Genomic DNA, 19,525 nt, shown 5'->3' with positions numbered 1-19,525 from the left:
TGACATGGTTTGTACATACGATCGGAACCCAAAAGGCAGATGAAAGTTTAGAGGGCAAACACTGATTCTCCCATGTTGATATTTTCATTTTAGTTGACTTTGATCTCTAACGATACAGGCGCCTAGATCGTGTTACAGGATTTTGAGCCGTAGCCACTGTGTCTACTTGGATCTGTCCCGCCCTCGGGCTACAGGCTATATAAACATACGCGCCGCTATTCACGTCCCGTTAAGGCCACAGTGAGGACGCCAGGTCACCAACATGGCGAGGGAAGACCACATCAACCCTTCTGAGAGATCCCTAGCTTACAGCGACGCCATCTTCGCCATAGTGGCAACTATCATGGTAAGGTCCGTCTTTCCACTAGACAGCGATCGTTGAGCGACCATTGAGGGATCAAATTGCACTTGTGTGACCTTTGATTATTCAAAAGACAACGATTTCTTTATCAGAAGAAATTTGTTGGGTGACCTGCAAAATGTTTTGTCACTCAGCGGTCGCAGTGCAAAGGAAATATAAGCTGCTAGATGCTAATCCTGAATGCAATCCTAATCAGGCTACACTCTATTCTCGGTACGCGTTTACACCTTGGTATACGTAAGGTAATGTCCAGGCTAAACAGGTATCACTATCAATGGTGGCATCGGAAACGTGTGGTACCTCATTATGTTGTTTGTTGACATCTGTGCACAGTATTTTAAGCAGGCTGTCACAGAACCAACCACCTTTTGTAGCAAGATAGCTGAACTTTGCAAGACACATGCATTCATGGCTGCGACGTATGTGACCGCGCCCTTAAGTAGATTTTTTATGCAAGGCTAGATACCTGTATGAATGAAGAGTCTATACACTAGATATTTATATGAATGTTCATGATGATGTCCATGTCGCCTTTTCAGGTCTCCAGTCCAAGTAATATTAACAGCATAAGCCATATTATCCTTAGTAGGCCACGGATTGCCAACATTCCATTATCACTGTTTTTTCCATCAAATGTGGGTTAATCGACCATTAACTGTTTACTGCCTGCGTCCCGAATGTCGTCCATCCATCACTCACAAAGACCTAGATAGCTGGTAAATCGCCTTACAGTCAATGACTCATGTCGGCCATGACCTTTTCCTACTTTTAATTTAAAATTCTAACGAGCCTGTTCTGACCTTTCTATAGCTTTATTTAAAATTCCGATCAAAACAACGAATTAAAGATGACTAACGTATGATTTCATGAAAAGCGACAGTAAAAGGTTCAAAACAAGACTGTTTCGTAAATGATTCATAATTGCGTGCTGACTTTTATTAGTCGGCCATAAATGCGCTGCACCCGTAAAAGCCCATTGCAGATTAACGTGTGTTGAGCACTAAAGATTACTAATTGTCACATGCATTAGATATTGATTCGGATAAAAGACGGAACCATTTTGCAATTTCCATAGTTCTGATTATAACCATTGATACGTTAGTCGAATTGAGAAATGTTAAAACAGATCTAATCACATCTTTTGGGATATTTTGTGCACATAGATATAAACTTGACTTAGGCTTGTATATACGCATTATAGGAATTACAATGGTATTGTATTACGGGCATACACAGTGCAACAATGTTTATTTCATCACCAATAAGCCGTCATCATCATTCATCATTTTTGTATCTCGCACATAACAGCTACTCTAAAAAGCTAGTTAACCCGAACTTGGTTCTCGAATTGCGTTTCTAAAATTAGTGGGGAGACGCATCATGCTCTTATCATGTCTTAAATTGTTTTCCCTCTTTCATGTCTTTTCCCTTGATCTTAGACGCATTCATGTCTTAAACCTACTTTAGAATATTCTTCCTTAGCATCAACAAACATTTTTCATATGTCGTTACAGATTCTACCATTGTCCGGTCAGGCGGTACAAGGGGTTGCTGGGAGCAAGGTAGTACAAACCACTAGTTTTGTATATCTTTTTAATTGACCAGGTGATCCTCTTTCATCTACGTGTATATTTGCTTTCTCGTAAGTAATGTTACGTTGCTCTCAACAATTGTCAGTTTATTCTAGACTATCCTTGAGGAAACGTGTGCGCAAACGTAATTATGGTTGAGCCTGAATAATTTATGTTGAAGATGAAGTGCCTTCAGACGTAAAATTCAATTTTCTGAGACTGTCTCATATTGTGATAAGGCAAAGCTGAAGTTGAAAGGATTTGTTTTGGATTTCTTCTTTCTTGTTTATTTTAGAAGCACTGAACATGTAAGGAGGATATTTTATACCTAATGATCTTACTTAATTGGGGCAAGATGCTGAGATTATGCCATCATAGTAGACACCTTGTATATGTACGAAATACCCTTCTGACGAGTTAGCCACAGGATGCAATGAAACACCGATACTGTACGTCTACTTTTAATTACCATCGTCAGTGCATCAACCGGGTACAATAATTCAAGTGATCTTCCTTGACAAGACGTAACGTGACAAATATACTTCGTCAGCTATACTTCGCGAAGTAAATAAATTGGTAATAAAAGAGCAACTATTGCTAATTAGATTAATTTCCACGCCGCTGTCGTCCTACAAGAACTGAGAGGCCTTGAGACTAAAGGCCCCCTCTCACTTGACGTGCGGCACGCTTGCGGCATTGCTGCGTTCGGAAGATGCTCAACGAATTTCAGAGATAAAGAACGAATTTTCTTACTTGATGTGTATTTTGTGGTCTTCTATGTCACACTTAGACGTATTGCGCAATATCTGAATTATAACAAATCGGAGAAAATAACAAAACCGTGACGCAGTGAACGAACGCAGCAATGCCGCAAGCGTGCCGCACGTCAAGTGAGAGGGGGCCTTAAGTGATTAGGCTACTCCTACAGTAACCGCCGCGCCGATAACTACATTAGACTGTCTCCTGACGTCGTCTTTTGTGATGACAGTCGATGAGATAAAGTCTTGCCTATAATCTAATGACTATAATCTTATCTTCATTATTAACCCCTTTAACCTTTCAGAGATAACAAAGGATTAATGAGTCGCTTTTTCCAAGGTGTGCTTAGTATATAGTTTCATAATTCTTGGACATTTTGCTAACTACTCGGTGGATTTATTTGGTAGTCATAGCAAATGTCCAGGCCTTATGGCGCTATACACACTGAAGAATAGGCGGGTCATGTTATCCTCATACAGGCTGTCTGAACTAGCCCGTATGAGACATAAAATTCCTGTTTAGCGCATAGATAATTTGATACAATACTTGTAAATTCATTTGTCACCTTTCTGAGAAATGCATTTTGAAAATTTGCATTAATTTTGTCGTTTTGGTACATAAGGCTTAAATATTGTCAAATCTCCTGATTGCGGTGCCGGATAGAATACTAGTGTATAGATATAGATTTCTATTATTCGGCTCTTTACGTCTCGACAGCTTCAAATAGTCTCACAGCCTCGGTTCAGTTTCAGGTTACTCTGTGTAGTCCTGGGTTGGCAGTGCCTTCCAGGGCCTCCAAATTTTTATTACAAACCTAGAAATTCATTAAAAACCCTTCTCGGGACACTTAAATGGTATAACGGTGTCATGGTTCATATGAAATGAGAGCCTTCTGATTGGTCAACGTCGTCTGGCCGGCTATATGGCAACAACCTTCATCAAAATGAAAAGTTGTAAAATAAAACATATCTTATGAATGTTGACCGTAACCAAATAAGTGACGTTACGAAAAAATTACATAATTTTACTTGATTAATTAACTGACCAAGCAAAGCTTGGAGAAAACTGGAAAATGAAATAGGCTCTGTTTTCTTTCAGGACTTACTAGCCGGTTTACTGAAGATATGGTTCAAACTGCTGATCTACGCGCTGGCATTTATTCTAGTGAGCTCTACATGGGATACACACAGCAGGTTAGTCCGAAAGAGAGCTGTCACATTTGTTACTAGGTACCCCTTCCCCCGGATAGGTTCCTTTCCAACTAATACGGTGAACGACTAGCGACCAGAATTGGATTTTATAACTTTAGTATGCTATGAGATGTAAAAGAATTATCTTAAGAACAGTAAAAGACACAAAGCGTGAAAGAAAGGGAAACAACTTTCTAGGGAACTCGCGATAGTAGAGCAATATGTCAAATCTTAAGTCTCTCAGCAGGTCACAGCGCGATCGCAGCCATAGTGGAAAGGGGAGGGGTGGGGTGGGAAGGGTAACCAAAGCATTCTTCACTTTATTTGTGAAGAATGCTTTTGTGCATGCGTTCGTCGACGTCTTTACACACTGCACGCGCTTTATCAAAAATGATACTGTTTTGTTGATAAACACCTGATATGTCACTTACTTAAAAGAAGGCATGTATCGTCCATCTTAGGGTATTTCGCTACATCGAGAAAGTCAACGAAACGATCGTGCTGCTGAACCTGGTACGTACATATTCTAACGTTCTTGAACACGATCACAAGACTGAGTGTAACGGTCGGTAAGAGTCTTTCTGCTTACGGGTATCGATTATTTCCTCCCCCTTCTTAATGATTCTGTCAGGCAGAGTTTTGTTTTGGCAGTGGAGTGTTGTGATGTGTAAAAAAATATACTCTCCTAAAGTATAAATTGACTGACATTTTAGCTGATTGTAGCATTCATTTTTTTACAGGGAGTACTGATGGTTGTGACATTCCTCCCGTTTGCCGTGAGTATCATAGTGCCTTCTGTTATCATATCTCTTAACTTAATTCATGACATGTACTTAAGAAGATTGAAGCACCAATCAAGTAACTACGTACATGGCATTCCCATATATGTAACTACAATATTACACTCTGTGCATGTTTATTTCCCATTACAAATTTTACTAACAACCGTGTAAGAATGAAAGTTCATCTGAGGTGAAATACATGAGAAAAGGAATTTTTTCCAACTCAGAAATTAGGCTTATAGGAATTTAAATGACTCACCCATTCTTCTAAACCGGTAGGGTGGCGATTTCGATTTTCAACAACATTTGACCCATTGCTGACGTCACACGTACAGAAAGGCATGTGGTCACTGCAACTGAGCGAGTCAGTTGAAATTTTTGAACAGTTCAATTTTGAAATTGGAGAACAGTTAATTTCTTCACATACTAAATTTATACAGCACAATTCTGGTTACATTGTTTTTAAAGTTCCGTCTGTTTGTAGTTCCTGATGATCGCTGAGTACCCGCGGGAGCCAGCCGCCATAGTCTTGTTCTGCTGTTGCGTCGCTGTTGTTGGCGTTTTCAAGGTATGTGTCTCGAAAGTATATGTGACAAATAACTCATGCTTTAACATGATTGTTCTCTTAGACCACAGCTTTCTTTAAAAGTCAAAGATTGCAACGATTGACTTTCAGCACAGATGCTAGAGATATCATGTCCTCCTTAAACTTAAAGGAGCCTAAATTCTCATTATGCCGATATTTTTTTTTGCTCAGGCTGCTATTGTCTGGCAGGTTTACAGCAGACAAAACCTTCTCAACGAAGAAGAGGCGGAGGATGGAAATCTGGTATGTCCAATAAAATACACAATCAGAAAAGCAACATTTCAGTGAGTTCAGTGATTCAATATGGCTCGTGTTTAGACAATATAACTCAAGAAGCGATAGGAAACGTTAGATCTTAAAGGTACTTTGTAATTGGGCAGTGATAGGTCAAGCAAAAGTCAATTTTGATGATGGGCCTCCAAGCGGCTTGCTATGGTGCTGCAGTAAAACGTGTGTGTTCTGGACATGCTAAGGTCGTGATGTTTCTGTGCTAGATATTACTTGGGACAGAAAATGGTTATTGTAGGATTTAGTCCCTTTAGTTTAGTTTACGTGTTGTTTGATATTTTCCAGAGCTCTAAACGACGCCGAGCTTTACTAATGGTGATGATCAAACCTATCATAGCCGTCATAGCAGCTCTTGTCAGCATAGGATCGATTGAAACCGTAAGTACAGCATTTGAAATAAAAGTACCAGGGCTAAACAATTATGCAATATAAGCTTAAGTCGTTCAAAGTACTTTGTTATTCTATCATAAACGTTCTCTCAGCACTAGTAATTCTTCTTTTCTGTGTAGATAGTATTGTGAATAGTGATATAATGTCCTGATGGTATCTTATAGGCAGTTACCAAATCAATAAGGACATTATTGTGATTTGGCTCCAGACTGTTCCAGACTGGCATTCCAGTCTGAATGCCCTTTGTCGCAGAGTGATACAAGTTACTAGTATAGTACTTAGGTCACAAACAATGTGACCAGTGATAGTACTTACTTAGGTGACATTTAATATGACTGATGAGAAAAGTTGTGCGAATGCTGTAACCACCTGGTTTGAATTCAAAACAGATAGCTATATGTACATCTAACTCTTATTCGGACTATGCTAAAACCCTACGTGGGTATCTCATATCTTTCTGTCTCTCTCCCTACATACATAAAGGCATGGGCTTTTCTTCTGCTGATGATGTTAGAGCCGGTTCTTCGTCAGATTGGAGAAGCAGTGTATCACTGTGTCAGAGGTCTGTTTGTTTATATTCTTTGTTCCTCAGTGCATGGTCATGTCATGGCCTTCCATGTCCATGTCATTCCAAGAATGACAAGTATTTTGTCATTTTTGCTTAAAAAATAGTAGTATTTACAAGATGTGTTTTATTGTTGAAAATGCATATAAAGGAATGGCATTCACTCACAATACAGGCATTATCATGGGGCCTTCATGTTTTTCTTTAAAGGGAAGACAAGGTATGGACTGAGGGTGATGAGGCCGTCTCGCTTGGTGTCTGAGACAGCGGAAACTTCCAGACTCTCTTGTAAGTGATTAGATATCGAGCTATTTACCCTGTACAGTCAAATAAATTACCTCCCATCTTGTTGCTATGCTAAGAATCAGTGTTACACACTAATAAACACCTAACACTTAAAATGGTGAAATTTACTTACCTAATAAACTTTGCTGCTCTCGAATATCTTGTAAAAGTCAGCGATAAACAACACCGCCACCTTGATGTCCGCCATTTTTCTTTCGGTCCGTTTTCCGCGGGAGAATTCTATCATATGCAAATTACGTGTGAACAATGGACAATGGGATACTAGTATCCTGGATACGCCATATTTATATTTCAGCCATACCATAGGTATGGTGAAATATATTGTATTCGTAATGTTTCTTTCTTTCTTTCTTTCTTTCTCCTGTCAAATCTTCAGAACACGGTATCTCCGTTGTTCCTCAACCGAATGACTTGAAATTTGGTACAAGGGTAGAGTGGGCCAATACCCTCGGACGTTTTTTTCATTTTTTCCATATCTGTCTCTTAAATGATTTTATTAAGGTTTTTTGGTCATCTTAAGACCAAAACTGTATATTTGGGCCCCCTGTACCCTGGTATTACAACCAAATGAGCTGAAATTTGACAGAGATGTGCCTTGATAATGCCCCCATATAAATTCGATAACACTTTTGGTGTACAGTACAACAAAATGCTTATTTTTGCGATTTTTGACCAATTTTTGACCAAAAAAGGACACTTTTAGCCCCTGTACCCTGGTATTACAACCAAATGAGCTGAGATTTGACAGAGATGTGCCTTGATAATGCCCCCATATAAATTCAATAACACTTTTGGTGTACAGTACAGCAAAATGCTTATTTTTGCAATTTTTTTACCAATTTTTGACCAAAAAAGGACACTTTTGGCTCCTGTACCTTGGTATTGCAACCGAATGAGCTGAAATTTGACAGAGATGTGCCTTGATAATCCCTTCATATAAATTCAATAACACTTTTGGTATACAGTGCAACAAAATGTTTATTTTTGCGATTTTTGGCCAATTTTTGGCCAATTTTTGACCACAAAAGGACACTTTTGGCTCCTGTACCCTGGTATTACAATCAAATGACCTGAAATTTGGTATAGATAGGCATTAGATACTTGGTAACAAGATTCAAATAAAATTTTTGACATAAACAACTTTAAAATGATTAATTTTGGCACTTTTCTGAGGGGAAATTTGTTTTCTTTTGGCCTCCTGACGTGACCTTCCGTGACCCCGCACAGAGCCACACCTGTGCGCGTCAGCCGGAGAGTTAATTGAATCAAAGACCTAGCCAATCAGCGAAGAGGAGGCCAAAGGCTAATTAATATTCATAAGCGGGGCCTCATGATCCCGTAGATAGCAGTGTTCCCGCCAGGGGGAGCGAAGCCCGCCTAAGGCTCTCGCATTTTAGACTATTCAGAAGGCTTTATATTGTATCAGTTCTTAGGGGCATATCTATGATAATCGCAGCAGTCACTTAACTTCTCTTCAGGAGTTTAGCGTAACACTATTTCAGGTCAAACCGTCAAAGGCAACTAAAAACAAACTTTAACGTTACTGAGTTCAACAGTACTTATATCTTGTTATCCGAAGTTGAAACGCTAGCGATGGTATTTTCGCTGCGCTGTTACGTTACGTCTTATAACGGTATATTTTGCACCCCTGTACCCTGGTATGAGTAACATTTGGTATAGATAGGCATAAGATAGTTGGTAAAATGATCCAAGTAAAATTTTTGGCATAAAGTACTGTAAAAGGCTTAATTACAGCACTTCTTTTAGGGGAAATTGGTTTTCTTTCGTTCTCCATGCCATGACCTTTCGGACGTTCACCCCACAGAGCCGACATTTGCACCTGCGTCTAGCCGGCAGGAAGAGTTAATTCAATTAATGGTTCAGCCAATCAGCCAAGAGGAAAGCGAAGGCTAATTAATATTCATAAGCGGGACCACACAATACGTTAACTTGAAGACTCAGGCCGTACAGACTTCTCGCCAGGATTTTTTCAAAGCGTCGGACAGGGGTCCGGGGGCCGCCGAATGTCCCTGGCGGGGTCCAGGGGCAGGGCCACTGTGGGGGGGACCCAGGTGGGCGAAGCCCCCCGGAAGCTCTTGCATTTTAGACTATTGAGAAGGCTTCTTTTATCAGTTTTTTTAGGGCCATATCTACGATAATCGTAGCAGTCACTTACTTCTCTTCAGCAGTTTGACTTTAAAATATTTCGGGTCAAAGCTTCAAAGACAACTAAAACCTCATAAACAACAAACTTTACTTAGGCTAGCTCAACAGTATACAAAAATATTGTACGGGTTGCCATCCTTAGTTGAAGCGCTTATTTATAGCGCTAGTATCTTCGCTGCGCCGTTAGCCGCCGTGCGACTTTTGTTGACGGTCTGATATCCCTACGTCGCCGCCTCGCTGATATTCCCACGGACATGTTTCAAGAAAAATACCCAGCAAAAAACGCTGTTCTGCGTCAAATTCTATTCTATAAAACATGTGGGACTCAGTTTTACAGTCTAAATATTTTGTAGAAGTACCGCTGTAGGAAAGAAGGTCCAAGCAATGTAAAACATCACGTAGCATGAAGTTCGCTGTAAACTGGCACACAGCACATGACTGTTTGAAACTCTAAGTCTAATCAACAGCCATGTTTGATTGATAGCCGGCGGTCCTTTGATGAAGTCGGCGAAAGGTGCGTTAGTTAGAAAATCTGCGTTTAGTTTTGATACGTAATTATAAGTTAGACAGTGGCGAGAATGATTATTTTCTCATCAATATTTCTCTTCAGAATTATTTGAACTTAATTGTACATCTAAACAATTGGCTTACCTGTGCAATATTTGTATGATTAATGATCAGTGTACTGAAATCATGTGTAACGTATGGCTCCTAGTCAATAGATCAGCATTTTCTCTATAGTGACCACCTGTCTATAGTGGCCACATTTCCTAGTGCTGTTGTTGTTTGACATAAACTTTAAACATTTAAATTGTGAGTAACTTTAAACTGCCAGAGTTTCAGCCCAATAAAACACTCTCAGTGCCAGGGTATGAACAGACTGACCAGACAGACGAAAATAAATCCTCGAACAAGGTTCAATCGTATCTTCCGGGTCTGGCAGGAAGTTGTTAAACTAAAATAAGAATAGGCTCGATGGCTGATTGCATACAAAGTAAAACAGTTTAACAGTTTTACAGCTTGAAGAAAACAAACGCTCCTACAGTACCTGCACCTGCTTGATAATTATTAAATCGTATGCCCTACTTGAATAAAAAAAGTTCACTGCAATAATAAATGTACCCACATCACAAGGAGCTTATACTTTTTTAAACTTACACCTAGTTATCGTACTGAAAATTGTTAATGACATTACATGAAGTCATTCAACAATTTTCAGTCATGATGAAAATTTTCTGAATGGAAGGTGTGATTATTGTCATTTTCTGAAAAATAGAAGCAAGCTCTGTTTTTACCGGGAATCAATTCACAATACCAGTCCACTTTGGGGGATAATGTAAGAGGATGTTCCATTTTTGCGCAGGGGTGATTTGGAACAGTCCAATGTTGCGTGGGAAGGGGTATGGCTGAAATATGCTGTATTTGCTCTTAAGCAAATGTCGGCCTTTCTAGTTCATCTTTTTGTCTGTTTCACATGTACTTAATGTAAGCATGCGAGCGGAAGTCTTATACTTTTGAAAAAGAAATCATGAACCAAAGTACTTGTCAGACAGGTATGCCTCCTTACATTTCAAAAGTACCAGCCTACAGTAAGAAATAACATTAACATGATTTATGCATGGTATTGTTCATCATTGAATAACGTACAGTACACATGTCACAAGTAAAATTCCCAATTCAAATCATTAATCATTAAGTTGTTTTGCAATTTCTGTATAAATTATGCAAATAAGTTCCTTATTTGCATATTTGATATCTGGATATGTTCCACCGATTATAATTAACAAGTGTTACATTTATCGAAGTCCAGTTATTGCGAACAATGGAATCATACAATTTCCTCATTAATTATGCAAATTAAGTCCTTATTTGCATAAAATGCATATCATTATGAACATCTTTGCCTAAGCTACCTGCATACCTAAAATGCAGGCAATCCGCCGTTCCTTTCTGCAGTTATCCTCTTTGGAGTCTCTTGACAAAAACGCCCCTGCAGTTCTACAGTTGAATGTAAGGGGACTGAAACTTGCCTCACCTTGTCATGACGCTAAAACCTATCTACCACGCAAATATCACGACCATATCATGTACGGGACAAGAGATACATTAAAAAAAAACTGCTATGATAGAATATGCTCATTAATTATGCAAATGTACTCCTATTTTGCATAATTAGTATTATATCTTGTACAACATTGTCTAAGGTACCTACATACCAAAAATCATGAAAATCCGTTGTTCCCTTCTTGAGTTATCCTCGTCAGTTTTTGACAAAAATGCCCCTGCTATCCCAAAACTAGACGCTAGGAAGCCCAAACTTATATCATCTTTTTCTGAGCACAAGAGCTATCTAATACTCAAAAATCTTGACCATAGCATGTTCAGAAGACCGAGATAGCAAAACCGGAAGTTGCGCTGCAGTACCAAGGTCAAACACCAGGGGGCCCAAAATTGACCTTAACCTTTCGTCTGCCCAACCCCTACCCACATACCAAATATCATCGTAGTCCATCAAGAGGTTCTAAAGTTATGCTGACCACAAACATCTGGAAACACAAACAGACACACACACAGACACACACACAGACAGACACACCCAAAACTATACCTCCATTTTTTCATGGAGGTAATCACAGATCATAGACTTTGATTTTGTTTATAGACAGAATTTCTCTGCACTGATAGCTGGAGAACATTGCATGCCAATACAGTTGTACTAATTAATGACTTGCTTACATGTTATTTTCAGGTTTCAGTGACGGCGTTTATTCTATAGTTGCCACCCTCATCATTTTGGACATATGGTATGGACAAAACACTATCATCAATTTGTCAATGTTTTTGGCGTCACACTTTTAGAAACATTTTGAAAGTTACTTAATGGGAAAACAGCATTTGCTTATAGAGGTATAGCGAGTCAAAAACATCCAGATCATCTAGATGTAAGATCTATATCTTGTGTTTTGTCACTTCTGTACAACTTTTCATTTCGTGCAAAGAGCAGTTTGACCTTTGACCTCAAATCCTTACGACGTGTCATGGACAACGACTTCGATTATGAATGACGATTACGAATTACGAATGAGAGAGCCTGCTTAAAATCAATGAAAATAATGTTTGAAATTTTGTTGTAAATTGTTTTATGATTTTTGCAGTGTGAACAATGTTCCGACCGCTGCGCATGTGCAGATGCACGGAAGTGTGGTAAATGCTCTATCCAATGATGCACCGGTGTTCCTGTCGTATGTCGGAACCTTTGTAACTGTTTGTGAGTATCAAACTGTTGTTGTCAACTTTGTATCTTTTAAAACATGTCTGCTTCTTTATTCATATATCTTTTCTTCCTAAACCCCAGGTCTTCTATGGTACCTACACCACACTATGTTTCGCGTAAGTATATATCATACAATACATATTGTATTCTCATTACGCTGTATCAAATTTACGAATTGATACTCAGCAATTTAATAATGTTACTGTTTTCATGACTCAAGTGTTGATTTGACTGACAATGTCTTCCTTTAAAATTTCAGCATATCCGGGCCCAGAACTCCATTGTTTTGACCTGTAATAAAATGGTGATCCGTGTTCTTGTCTTTTTGATGCCATTCAATCACTTAAGTCTTAACTGTGACGATTTTTAAACGCATGGCTTCACTATATTGTGTTAAGCTGTCTCAATGTGTACCATCACAGTAATTCTTATTCACCATTGATTCAAGATGCACTTTGTCGAAATGGAATGGAAAAAAGGATTGCATGGTTAAAGAGCAATTGATACTAGTTGCTATTGCACGACGTGTATTACACGTGTAAGCACAGCTATTACACCTGTCGTTCGGACCTGTCCCCTTCACTCTGTGATAAACTGAAACAAATAAACATTACATCGATTTCAAGTTGCTTACTTTTGTGTTGCTTACAAGTGTTACGTGTTTGTTTGTAGGCACTCTTGTTTGCTGGGTACCTGCCGATCGTGTTTAAGCTGACAGGACAGTTCGGAAAAGAGGTCCATCTTCACATTCTGTATTCTCCTTGAACAATTGTTAGGGTGTCTGTCTTAGTACAGCAATAACATATACACATGGAAATGCAATTTAATCAATTTCACCATAGAGGTTTGATAATGAACGTTTGATGAATGGACACCACTTCACAATATATTCAACATACCATCGTAGTTAAGTTAAATGTTATCAAGTTCGCCTCGCTATATCTATGATTTGCGCTGTGTTCATATTTTAGGTGGGTACGGGTAACTCGTCTCTAGCAGTGCAGGTGAACAGTGCTGTAGTCTTCCTGGCTAGCGTCTGGCTGCTGGCCATGTGGATTGTAGCCAGCTGTAAGAAGTGAGTAATCAGCTGCTCCTTATTCTATTCGTAATACATGTGTCTAACTGAACTGCACCAAATGACAACGGGGAATTTATTAACTTTGCGAATTAGTGTCAATTTCCCTTTGTGGTCTCTCTATGTACGTGTATAGATCCGAGATGAGCGTTTGGAATGAATAAACTAATAGATTAAAAACCATTGATCATTAAAATCAATAAAAATGCTATGGAATATATGAATTGCGCCGCTTTGGGCCCATTTGCAAATTTGTAACATTAAAAAATCGCAAATTCAGGCGGCGGGCGGGCGCAATGCATTTGGTGCAGTCCAGTGAAATGTCTGCTTAATAACTCTAGCTATAGAGAAAATTTGTTTCAAGATCTTATGAAATTGACAGTAGATCCGACGTGTTGGTCAAAACGTGATTTTCTTCTATTCCAACGCACAGTTATTTGTGTATAACCCTTTTCAAGCAGCATTTGTTTGTCAACAAACGGGCTATGTTATGTGTCTAAATTTTCCGTAGGTCCGAACTTCTCCATCCTTCGGCCCACAACACAATGTCCAACGTATTCATGATCACACATCTGTCTATATACCCTGTTACCAGGTCAGTAACGAATACATAACCATAGATACACCGGGGCTACTATTGTATATATGGATTAATGGATGAATTACTAGTATACGACATCAAACTTGAACGTTGAATAAATAATGCAAGTGATGTGGCTCAGAATAGAGATATGATGAAGTGATACATGAGATAAGTATGTAATTTATGCACAAACTAAGATGACTTAAATTCAATACAAAAAAAAAGAACGATGGAATGGACACTATCATGATTTCAAGATTTTACGTTTCTCGTTAAGGATGAAGAAAATATAATATCTGTTTTGTCTTTCTTTCTTAGCTTGGTGATCTTCTGTCTGTGCTTCATTGTTCCCATCAATTCCGACGTGATCAACTGGGTATGAGTAAGACAGTTATACCTCACAGCTTTCTATACGATCGTTGGTTGTCCTACGATTTTGTTGTCGTAGGATTTTAAAGCAACCCTGTGGCAGAATCAATAGTTTGAAAGGATCTAAGACACCGTTTTTCTCCACAAGACATTAAATTTGTACATGTGGCCTGTTGTCGCAAGAATGCCCTCAGTTTGTGATCTTACGATGATTGTAACCGGACTCCAATACATAAAGTCATGCTAAATATCATGTTTTACACAAGATGGACTTTTAGTATTCTTCATGATCTTCATATGAACGTGCAACGTAAAAAAAAATCTTCATCTAACAGTTACCCGTACGTAAGCTAACCTGATTCTATTTTCTCACAGGTTCAGATCGGCATGATCGGAGTGTTCATTCTCATGAAGCTGTTGCGTAACGTGGCTCAGGTACAAATATACTCACTTCGTTACTTATTCCAGGTACATATGCCCTCGGGTAATCTTGGAGATAAATAGAAATATCTTGATGACAATTTGGGAAAATCGAAAAAAAAGAATCGTCAACACATCGGTCTTACGGTATTATTCATTGTGGTTTAGGGTAGTTGACTAAAAGCCTGGAGGAACGGAGTTCGAATCCCTGACGGATCCCATTGTTGTGCCCTTGGCAACAACGTTTATTTCGATTGTCTGAATAACTCGCTGTATAGTTTTAACGTGTCCAAATTTATTTTTCATGCCGGTTGTTTTTTCTTACCACTCCAGAAACGTTTGGAAAAGGGCGAGGCAGAAATCTCCATGGACAAGAACCAACAACTGTCGGAGATTCCAACCAATGCTGGGTCTTTTCGTGCGATGCATGAAGGAACTGCAACGACTACAGCAGTGTAAATACATTTCAAGGACAAAAGTTACAAAACCAGAAGTTCCGCCTAGGGCCAAAAATCGAACTTTAATCTTGTATTCCCAAGGCCTACCAACATACGAAATATCCTCTCAATCCATCCAGCTTGTATTGAGACACACACATCACACACACATACAGACACACACACACACACACAAACACGCATACGCATGCACGCACACAAACACACATACATACACACACACATAGAGAAATGCCAAAAACAATATTAAAAGCTCCATATTTCATATAGGTAACAAAATGCGATGGCCGGCTAGTTGGGTAGACTGACTGTGTGTCTAAATCAAATCGAAGTCTTATGCATGGAGAAAAATTAATGCCACATTTCTAGTGTAAAATAAAGTCTGTATGCTCTTTTACACTCACAGAGGTATATACGACGCAAGTATGGACTTGAATTATCAATCTAATCCCTGTAACACAAACTACGCCATCTAGTGCTGTAACTGACCCCTCCCCCGCTAGAGGGCGGCGATTTTGGATGGGCCACGTGACTACTGTAATCAGACTAGCTAGTAGCTAGAGGTCAAAGAACTCTGCAATACACCTGAGTCAGCCTACAGATGTGCCCTATGTGGCAAAGACTGTCATTCTCGTATAGGACTGTCTACGCTGTAGGGCTGACATCAAACAGAATTGTACCATGGTCAATATTGACCGACAGGAGGCCATGTAGTAGCTAGTCTCTACCAGGCTCCACATGTCGCTGAAAAATAGTAAAAATTTGCCAAATAGGACAGAAAACACGCCAGATGAGTTAGATGGCTGAGGAGTACGTATAGTTTGCGACCTATATTAAAGGTCAACACTACTAGGCCAATTAACTCCTACTACCAGACTTTTTTTCCTAACTTGGCCAAAGTCCCCTATTCGACCAGGCGAAAGTCTAGTACTAGAGACTAGCCAGTAGCTAGCCATCGCATTTAGTAACTCCCACCTTGCTCTCACTGACCATTTATTATGTGTTGATGTGTTACTAAAAAAATCTAACGCCCAATACAAACATGCACTCAGCATGGTGACTCATCAGTTGCGTGACCTGTGCGTGTATACAAAGGGGTTTGATTTATGCTGAAATAAACCATGTCATCTTCTGACTACTGCCGTGATAAACTAAGTGTTTACAACTGGATACTTCTTAACTTATATTCGTAACTTGTAGAATCCAGACCGGAATGCTACCTCCTTGTTCCTATATGAATATATCCAAGCACAAGGTCCTTATACATAGAACGTTCCATAGAACGTTCTTGATCCAAGCAGCTGCGAATTTGTTTGAAAAAAAATGGAATACTATTACCCGGTAATACTACTAAAAATTGATAGTCCTGTCGTCTTGGTCGATCCGCGGTTCTTTTGACTTGTAAAGTAGTCGCTTACATCAGAACACATATTTAGTTTGTCTGTGTATTTCTTCACTGTTCAAACGACCAATCACTAGCCTTCCATCGTAGCGCCTGTCCTTGGGGGGTACGCCTGTCCTAGCGGTTGGTCCAAAGGTTTTGTTACTGGTGACCGGTATCAGGGAACACACGGTATTTACTGGGGGTGACATTTTTTACGTCATAGCGACGCCTGATCATACCTTCTAGTACGAGAGGGATCCACGGACAAGAAGAGAGAAGACGTGAGAGTAAAACCTGCGCAGCAGCATGGCGAGAGAACATCACCTTGCGCCTGCGGAGCGCCCTCAGGCCTACGCCGACGCCATCTTCTCCATTGTCGCCACTATAATGGTAAGATATTTCAACCTGCTTGGGGTGGGAGTTACAGGTTTCAGTTACAAGGCTCTGATTTAAAAAAAAAAACGTCAAAGAAGGGATTTAAAAGCATGTATAGTTCTTCTTGATTTGTCGTTTTCATTGTTTTTTTCAGCGTCGGGTCAGGAGCATTGAGGTTGGTACTGGTTTGCTTTGTCCAGGTAAGAACAGGTAAGCGATTTGCAGAGAATCGAACGGGGTGAGACTGCTCACGCAGTGAAGGAAATCGCGCGGGTTCGATTCTCTTCACCTGAATGCGGAGCGCGCACGGCGATGCTGAGCCTACACTATCGTGCGAGACTATTCCCTTGGTGATGAAACGCGCACGAGCGCGATTCTCATCGCTTGAAGGTGGAACGCGCACGGCGATCGTGAGCCAATATTATACTACCAGCCTACTAGACATATCTGTATTGCCCATTTGTATTGGATTATCTGTATTGCTCATTTGTCACCACATCTTATACTTCCCGGCATATAACGTTACGACATTCCGAAGTTACGCACCAGTAACTTTCCCAGCGGAGGGAGGGGGCAAATAAATTGTACATGTACTAGGATTGAGCAAGACACAGATAACGCACTCAAGATACTGAGATGCACTTACAAACCTTTATTTAGACATTTGTATCATAATTAAGAGTGAAAAGGACATAAAGTATTGTTTTCTTTTTCTACAGGTACAAATGGAACGTCGACAGTTTCGATCTAACTCTGAGTCTGAGTAGCGCTAAAATGAAATGAAGATGAAATGTACATGAACTTACAGGTTACAGGCTGGCTCTGGCCGAACGAATGACGTGCAGCTATTTGTATTCAGATATTATATGTATTTACAAGTATTACACGATGGAATAAAGATGTACGCAGGTCGAGATATCGTACAGAATCTAAATTGTACGTGAAAATATTAACTACGTAACTCAGACACATGAAAACATGGCACTGACGCAGTGCGGGTCAAGTTTTGGCGGCACATTTAAATGTAAAAAATAATAAACCTTCAGTAACTGTTCAGAATCTTACAGATAGATTTACACTGTTATTTGATTTGTCACAATTTCTTATCATAGCAGGCCGAGATATCGTACATAAGCATCTAAAGATTTCTCTAAATTCAACTACATGGAAAAATGAACTACGCTACTTGGACAAAGAAAAACATGGCGTCTTGATATGATGACGCTAACCCGTCATGCACTGCGGGTCAACTTTTGGCGGCATATTCAAATGAAAAAAATAAATTACGATGCACCTAAATGTACTGTGGATCAAGTTTTGGCGGTATATTCAAATGTCAAAAATAAAGTACGATGCACCTAAATGTACTGTGGGTGAAGTTTTGGTGGTATATTCAAATGTCAAAAATAAATTACGGTGCACCTGATGGGCCCGAAGGCGTCCAGACCTTCCTTGGCCTCTTGTGTCTTCTGCTGGGCTGTCTCGGCGAGATCGCCCTTCTTTTATCCACTAGATTGTAATCGCTAAATCCTCGACTTGTTTAATTCCACTCAATTGATATTTCATTCTTTGGCTTTATTGACGATTTTTCCATCCTATTTCTTTCGTAATTAGCCATTGCTAATTCTTGTCTTTACTTTTCTTTTCAGCGTTTTCTTTCAGGTAGAAAACACGGAGAAGCCGGACAACATACTGAAAAGGACGCCAGGATAGCGTGGGCAGACGCCATTTTGTTATCCGACAATTTCGTAGCGATTTTGTAAATTTGTACGTACTAAGCTGTAAATACTTCGGTAAATACTTCGGCATGTATGTAGTGTAAAGTTACATACAGAAATACAGAATACATACGATACTTGCTAGTCTACGTTTGTACGCTCGTTTGATTTAATTATAAAATAGCAAACGCTCGATTTGTTTTCATGAATGATATACATGTACTGTAGTGTAGCGTCGCATCACGGCCTAGCCTGTGTTTACACAAGCTCTCGCCGGCTGGGCTTAATGACCCCCTCCCCCTACGGGTGGCGGCAATTGTAGGGCCGGCCGCTAGGGGATTGATTTTAGTCAGGCTAATCACGGCCCATGTTCTAAATTTTGTACGAAGTTTGTAAACGTTGTCATGGAGTTCAAACAAGGGGGTGTGGCTACTAAGGCTGATGGGAAGGATTAGGCGTGCCTCACCAAAATGGCGCCCGCCAGAACTTGGAGCAATGACGTGCTGAAGAACCCCGGGGACTGTGCGTTTATTCAGCCGTGTGCCGACACATGGAAGGTGCGTATGTACAGGGGATAAAACAGTGTTTCATTCGGTATGCTATATGTACTGTGTTAAGTGCCGATCGCTCTTCTTTCACGTGTTGTATCTTTAGGTTATAGCTATATACTAGTCATTTTTTTACCATTTCGAAAGTCCTAAATGGTTACGGTAATATATAGCTATCTTTGAATATAATCCTTTGTCAGAACTCAATAGACTCTACTTACACAGAAAATTTGAAGTCAATCGGCCAAGGCGATCTTGAGAAAATGATCTTTGAAGTTGACATCATGTGTAGTTGCCCCCCTCCCCACTATTCAGAAGTGTGGTAACTTCAACATGTCCAAAGGATGTCATCAACTA

General features: G+C 39.7%; 3 protein-coding genes across 3 annotated transcripts in view; all 3 read left to right on the top strand.

Annotated features, from left to right (window-relative positions):
- The first annotated feature begins 142 nt into the window (after positions 1 to 142).
- On the top strand, positions 143 to 5,164 carry LOC118411773 (endosomal/lysosomal potassium channel TMEM175-like). Its single transcript, XM_035814258.1, has 6 exons — positions 143 to 346; positions 1,876 to 1,923; positions 3,790 to 3,884; positions 4,343 to 4,394; positions 4,622 to 4,657; positions 5,132 to 5,164. Exons 1-6 carry the CDS (start codon positions 263 to 265, stop codon positions 5,162 to 5,164), a joined length of 348 nt encoding a protein of 115 aa, XP_035670151.1. The 5' UTR covers positions 143 to 262.
- A 1,239-nt stretch (positions 5,165 to 6,403) lies between these two features.
- LOC118411469 (endosomal/lysosomal potassium channel TMEM175-like) lies at positions 6,404 to 15,984 on the top strand. Its single transcript, XM_035813749.1, has 12 exons — positions 6,404 to 6,489; positions 6,703 to 6,780; positions 11,714 to 11,768; positions 12,120 to 12,232; positions 12,320 to 12,354; positions 12,498 to 12,542; positions 12,911 to 12,973; positions 13,210 to 13,313; positions 13,825 to 13,908; positions 14,215 to 14,272; positions 14,641 to 14,700; positions 15,019 to 15,984. Exons 1-12 carry the CDS (start codon positions 6,432 to 6,434, stop codon positions 15,142 to 15,144), a joined length of 879 nt encoding a protein of 292 aa, XP_035669642.1. The 5' UTR covers positions 6,404 to 6,431; the 3' UTR covers positions 15,145 to 15,984.
- Positions 15,985 to 16,647: 663 nt separating this feature from the next.
- The window catches only part of LOC118411468 (endosomal/lysosomal potassium channel TMEM175-like), a 14,741-nt gene continuing 11,863 nt past the window's right edge, over positions 16,648 to 19,525 (top strand). The window contains exon 1 of the mRNA XM_035813748.1: positions 16,648 to 16,917. Coding sequence (XP_035669641.1) covers positions 16,834 to 16,917 — 84 coding nt within the window. The 5' untranslated portion in view covers positions 16,648 to 16,833. The remainder of the gene's footprint in view (positions 16,918 to 19,525) is intronic.

This window comes from Branchiostoma floridae, chromosome 3, assembly GCF_000003815.2.
Source record: "Branchiostoma floridae strain S238N-H82 chromosome 3, Bfl_VNyyK, whole genome shotgun sequence".
NCBI classification, from domain to species: Eukaryota; Metazoa; Chordata; class Leptocardii; order Amphioxiformes; family Branchiostomatidae; genus Branchiostoma; species Branchiostoma floridae.
Note: the sequence above shows the minus strand (reverse complement) of the source record. Positions and strands in the feature narration are given on the sequence as shown.